This window comes from Oryzias latipes, chromosome 13, assembly GCF_053564925.1.
Source record: "Oryzias latipes strain Hd-rR chromosome 13, Olatipes_Hd-rR_3.1".
In the NCBI taxonomy this organism is placed as follows: domain Eukaryota; kingdom Metazoa; phylum Chordata; class Actinopteri; order Beloniformes; family Adrianichthyidae; genus Oryzias; species Oryzias latipes.
In genome coordinates, this window is record NC_136249.1 from 9,057,306 (window position 1) to 9,063,592 (window position 6,287).

The 6,287-nt window shown below is 57.6% G+C and overlaps 1 protein-coding gene across 1 annotated transcript; it reads left to right on the plus strand.

Moving 5' to 3' along the window:
• The first annotated feature begins 217 nt into the window (after positions 1-217).
• On the plus strand, positions 218-5,736 carry LOC144981769 (uncharacterized). The gene is made up of 5 exons (XM_078930127.1): positions 218-402; positions 497-562; positions 644-712; positions 793-2,900; positions 5,719-5,736. Exons 1-5 carry the CDS (start codon positions 348-350, stop codon positions 5,734-5,736), a joined length of 2,316 nt encoding a protein of 771 aa, XP_078786253.1. The 5' UTR covers positions 218-347.
• The last annotated feature ends 551 nt before the right edge of the window (positions 5,737-6,287 follow it).

Consider the following 6,287-nt stretch of genomic DNA (forward strand, 5'->3'; position numbering starts at 1 on the left):
TACTTAGGATTCCATATTACTGTCAAATGATTTTATTTTATTCAGAGTAAACAGTTTGATTCCTTAACAACGTGAACTTTTTACACAAAGATTACAGGAACACTTGTTTATTTTTGTTGACTTAGTGTGACATTTTCAAGTTTTTATCTTAACCTAATAAAACTGAGAACTAACAAGGTAATCCATAAATACTGAGGTTTCATCACAGGTGTGTCAATCAAAATGTGAATCCAGCTGATCTGAGGAGAAAGACAATCAGCTGTTATGAACAGCAGCTGTGTTTCCTGCAGGAGGAACTTTTTTAAAGCTCCTCTTGTTTGTTGGCTTCTCATTCGGTGTCTGAAAAGATGGGAGCTCAGTCGGTTGTGGCCCTTTGTGTTTTGGCTGTTCTCCTTAGCAAAGGTATGTAGGTTTATCGGAAGGAGAATTCACTGCAGATTGAAATTAGTTTTTCATAAACCATCAAAGCAAACATTAAAACTGTGATTCTCCTCAGGTTTAAGCTTGCCAGTTGCTAGAGAGAGCCAGGATGCAAACCATAAAAAGATTGGAAGAGGAGCTGGTGAGACTTAATGCTAGCAAAAGTATATACAGAAAAAATTCTTGAGTGGATGTTTACTACCTTCTTTTCCTCCCCCAAAAGATTTGGCTTTAGAGAACAGCTTTGAAATCCTACAGTCACTGGATTCCAGGTTGGAAAATCTGGTTAAAGGTGAGAATTTGTAAAGAGTAACGAATGCAAATGTTAAAATAAACTTTCAAGGTCTTAAAAGTAAAAATTTGTTTTGTTAGTACAACTGGAAACCAATGAGGTGGAAGCCCATATAACGCTCAATCAAGACCAGACTGTGTCCGACGCCGCCAGCAACCAGACTGTGTCCGACGCCGCCAGCAACCAGACTGTGTCCGACGCCGCCAGCAACCAGACTGTGTCCGACGCCGCCAGCAACCAGACTGTGTCCGACGCCGCCAGCAACCAGACTGTGTCCGACGCCGCCAGCAACCAGACTGTGTCCGACGCCGCCAGCAACCAGACTGTGTCCGACGCCGCCAGCAACCAGACTGTGTCCGACGCCGCCAGCAACCAGACTGTGTCCGACGCCGCCAGCAACCAGACTGTGTCCGACGCCGCCAGCAACCAGACTGTGTCCGACGCCGCCAGCAACCAGACTGTGTCCGACGCCGCCAGCAACCAGACTGTGTCCGACGCCGCCAGCAACCAGACTGTGTCCGACGCCGCCAGCAACCAGACTGTGTCCGACGCCGCCAGCAACCAGACTGTGTCCGACGCCGCCAGCAACCAGACTGTGTCCGACGCCGCCAGCAACCAGACTGTGTCCGACGCCGCCAGCAACCAGACTGTGTCCGACGCCGCCAGCAACCAGACTGTGTCCGACGCCGCCAGCAACCAGACTGTGTCCGACGCCGCCAGCAACCAGACTGTGTCCGACGCCGCCAGCAACCAGACTGTGTCCGACGCCGCCAGCAACCAGACTGTGTCCGACGCCGCCAGCAACCAGACTGTGTCCGACGCCGCCAGCAACCAGACTGTGTCCGACGCCGCCAGCAACCAGACTGTGTCCGACGCCGCCAGCAACCAGACTGTGTCCGACGCCGCCAGCAACCAGACTGTGTCCGACGCCGCCAGCAACCAGACTGTGTCCGACGCCGCCAGCAACCAGACTGTGTCCGACGCCGCCAGCAACCAGACTGTGTCCGACGCCGCCAGCAACCAGACTGTGTCCGACGCCGCCAGCAACCAGACTGTGTCCGACGCCGCCAGCAACCAGACTGTGTCCGACGCCGCCAGCAACCAGACTGTGTCCGACGCCGCCAGCAACCAGACTGTGTCCGACGCCGCCAGCAACCAGACTGTGTCCGACGCCGCCAGCAACCAGACTGTGTCCGACGCCGCCAGCAACCAGACTGTGTCCGACGCCGCCAGCAACCAGACTGTGTCCGACGCCGCCAGCAACCAGACTGTGTCCGACGCCGCCAGCAACCAGACTGTGTCCGACGCCGCCAGCAACCAGACTGTGTCCGACGCCGCCAGCAACCAGACTGTGTCCGACGCCGCCAGCAACCAGACTGTGTCCGACGCCGCCAGCAACCAGACTGTGTCCGACGCCGCCAGCAACCAGACTGTGTCCGACGCCGCCAGCAACCAGACTGTGTCCGACGCCGCCAGCAACCAGACTGTGTCCGACGCCGCCAGCAACCAGACTGTGTCCGACGCCGCCAGCAACCAGACTGTGTCCGACGCCGCCAGCAACCAGACTGTGTCCGACGCCGCCAGCAACCAGACTGTGTCCGACGCCGCCAGCAACCAGACTGTGTCCGACGCCGCCAGCAACCAGACTGTGTCCGACGCCGCCAGCAACCAGACTGTGTCCGACGCCGCCAGCAACCAGACTGTGTCCGACGCCGCCAGCAACCAGACTGTGTCCGACGCCGCCAGCAACCAGACTGTGTCCGACGCCGCCAGCAACCAGACTGTGTCCGACGCCGCCAGCAACCAGACTGTGTCCGACGCCGCCAGCAACCAGACTGTGTCCGACGCCGCCAGCAACCAGACTGTGTCCGACGCCGCCAGCAACCAGACTGTGTCCGACGCCGCCAGCAACCAGACTGTGTCCGACGCCGCCAGCAACCAGACTGTGTCCGACGCCGCCAGCAACCAGACTGTGTCCGACGCCGCCAGCAACCAGACTGTGTCCGACGCCGCCAGCAACCAGACTGTGTCCGACGCCGCCAGCAACCAGACTGTGTCCGACGCCGCCAGCAACCAGACTGTGTCCGACGCCGCCAGCAACCAGACTGTGTCCGACGCCGCCAGCAACCAGACTGTGTCCGACGCCGCCAGCAACCAGACTGTGTCCGACGCCGCCAGCAACCAGACTGTGTCCGACGCCGCCAGCAACCAGACTGTGTCCGACGCCGCCAGCAACCAGACTGTGTCCGACGCCGCCAGCAACCAGACTGTGTCCGACGCCGCCAGCAACCAGACTGTGTCCGACGCCGCCAGCAACCAGACTGTGTCCGACGCCGCCAGCAACCAGACTGTGTCCGACGCCGCCAGCAACCAGACTGTGTCCGACGCCGCCAGCAACCAGACTGTGTCCGACGCCGCCAGCAACCAGACTGTGTCCGACGCCGCCAGCAACCAGACTGTGTCCGACGCCGCCAGCAACCAGACTGTGTCCGACGCCGCCAGCAACCAGACTGTGTCCGACGCCGCCAGCAACCAGACTGTGTCCGACGCCGCCAGCAACCAGACTGTGTCCGACGCCGCCAGCAACCAGACTGTGTCCGACGCCGCCAGCAACCAGACTGTGTCCGACGCCGCCAGCAACCAGACTGTGTCCGACGCCGCCAGCAACCAGACTGTGTCCGACGCCGCCAGCAACCAGACTGTGTCCGACGCCGCCAGCAACCAGACTGTGTCCGACGCCGCCAGCAACCAGACTGTGTCCGACGCCGCCAGCAACCAGACTGTGTCCGACGCCGCCAGCAACCAGACTGTGTCCGACGCCGCCAGCAACCAGACTGTGTCCGACGCCGCCAGCAACCAGACTGTGTCCGACGCCGCCAGCAACCAGACTGTGTCCGACGCCGCCAGCAACCAGACTGTGTCCGACGCCGCCAGCAACCAGACTGTGTCCGACGCCGCCAGCAACCAGACTGTGTCCGACGCCGCCAGCAACCAGACTGTGTCCGACGCCGCCAGCAACCAGACTGTGTCCGACGCCGCCAGCAACCAGACTGTGTCCGACGCCGCCAGCAACCAGACTGTGTCCGACGCCGCCAGCAACCAGACTGTGTCCGACGCCGCCAGCAACCAGACTGTGTCCGACGCCGCCAGCAACCAGACTGTGTCCGACGCCGCCAGCAACCAGACTGTGTCCGACGCCGCCAGCAACCAGACTGTGTCCGACGCCGCCAGCAACCAGACTGTGTCCGACGCCGCCAGCAACCAGACTGTGTCCGACGCCGCCAGCAACCAGACTGTGTCCGACGCCGCCAGCAACCAGACTGTGTCCGACGCCGCCAGCAACCAGACTGTGTCCGACGCCGCCAGCAACCAGACTGTGTCCGACGCCGCCAGCAACCAGACTGTGTCCGACGCCGCCAGCAACCAGACTGTGTCCGACGCCGCCAGCAACCAGACTGTGTCCGACGCCGCCAGCAACCAGACTGTGTCCGACGCCGCCAGCAACCAGACTGTGTCCGACGCCGCCAGCAACCAGACTGTGTCCGACGCCGCCAGCAACCAGACTGTGTCCGACGCCGCCAGCAACCAGACTGTGTCCGACGCCGCCAGCAACCAGACTGTGTCCGACGCCGCCAGCAACCAGACTGTGTCCGACGCCGCCAGCAACCAGACTGTGTCCGACGCCGCCAGCAACCAGACTGTGTCCGACGCCGCCAGCAACCAGACTGTGTCCGACGCCGCCAGCAACCAGACTGTGTCCGACGCCGCCAGCAACCAGACTGTGTCCGACGCCGCCAGCAACCAGACTGTGTCCGACGCCGCCAGCAACCAGACTGTGTCCGACGCCGCCAGCAACCAGACTGTGTCCGACGCCGCCAGCAACCAGACTGTGTCCGACGCCGCCAGCAACCAGACTGTGTCCGACGCCGCCAGCAACCAGACTGTGTCCGACGCCGCCAGCAACCAGACTGTGTCCGACGCCGCCAGCAACCAGACTGTGTCCGACGCCGCCAGCAACCAGACTGTGTCCGACGCCGCCAGCAACCAGACTGTGTCCGACGCCGCCAGCAACCAGACTGTGTCCGACGCCGCCAGCAACCAGACTGTGTCCGACGCCGCCAGCAACCAGACTGTGTCCGACGCCGCCAGCAACCAGACTGTGTCCGACGCCGCCAGCAACCAGACTGTGTCCGACGCCGCCAGCAACCAGACTGTGTCCGACGCCGCCAGCAACCAGACTGTGTCCGACGCCGCCAGCAACCAGACTGTGTCCGACGCCGCCAGCAACCAGACTGTGTCCGACGCCGCCAGCAACCAGACTGTGTCCGACGCCGCCAGCAACCAGACTGTGTCCGACGCCGCCAGCAACCAGACTGTGTCCGACGCCGCCAGCAACCAGACTGTGTCCGACGCCGCCAGCAACCAGACTGTGTCCGACGCCGCCAGCAACCAGACTGTGTCCGACGCCGCCAGCAACCAGACTGTGTCCGACGCCGCCAGCAACCAGACTGTGTCCGACGCCGCCAGCAACCAGACTGTGTCCGACGCCGCCAGCAACCAGACTGTGTCCGACGCCGCCAGCAACCAGACTGTGTCCGACGCCGCCAGCAACCAGACTGTGTCCTTCAGCCTTCTTCAATAAATGTTTCTTACATCTTAATGCATTTTTGTTTTTCTCACATTTGGGGAGGAACTCAAAAGACAACATTGGCTTCCTCATTTTGGCAGGTCACTCACAGACAAGGTTTACAAATTTTAGGTGTCAAATTGAGTAGTTTATATGCAGACTTAAGTTGAATCCCTGGACATTTTGGGAGATCAAACCTAATTTGTAAATACAGTGAAATATTTTAATTCTCTATCGTGTAAAAATTGCTGACCATTAAAATCGTTTAATGAACAATGTTCATTTAAAAGTGTAAATATTCAGCTGGAAACCACAGGGAATTGAACCCCAACATGCTAAGCATGTGCACCATTACCAGTGTCTTTTGCTTTTTGATCAGACCAAAGGCAAAACCTGAATTTAATTTCAGGTGTATTAAGTCATCATCTCATTAAATTATTTAAAAATTAAACTTCCATGTCAAACTTAATCTTTTTAAACATGTACAGTCCCCAACCACAAGGCTGGTCCGCTGAAGAAATATTTAATACCGTACTCATGAGTCTGAACTCTTATATTTTGAAAAATGACTGGAAATTAAAACACGTAATTTTGTTCAGCTTTATGGTTTAATATATGTTTATTTTTGTGTGTGTATCCGCCCTGTCGTTTAATTTGAACAATTGATGTACAGTTTCATCTTTGTTTTTTACTGTCACCTGTGTTCCAAATGAATTAATAGTGTAAACAAAGGAATGCTGGGAAATTAGCACTGCTTCTGCACCACAAAACCAGAATCAAATTTCTAATGAGCTCCTGCTGCTCTGCAGAAAATTTGTTTAAAAAAAAGAGAATTTTCCATTTTGGCTAAAAACTAAACAATCATAATTAAAAGACCACTGGGAAGGATTCTACAGTAGAAAAAGTATAGTTGGAGTGGGCGTTTGCTTGCTCCACAGCTCTCTCAAG

Bases quoted from the DNA above. Each gene is read 5' to 3' on its own strand.
- LOC144981769 (XM_078930127.1), top strand. From the start codon at position 348: ATGGGAGCTCAGTCGGTTGTGGCCCTTTGTGTTTTGGCTGTTCTCCTT. The intron at 563-643 runs GTGAGACTTAAT...CTCCCCCAAAAG, and splicing joins AAAGATTGGAAGAGGAGCTG to ATTTGGCTTTAGAGAACAGC. The intron at 713-792 runs GTGAGAATTTGT...TTGTTTTGTTAG, and splicing joins GTTGGAAAATCTGGTTAAAG to TACAACTGGAAACCAATGAG.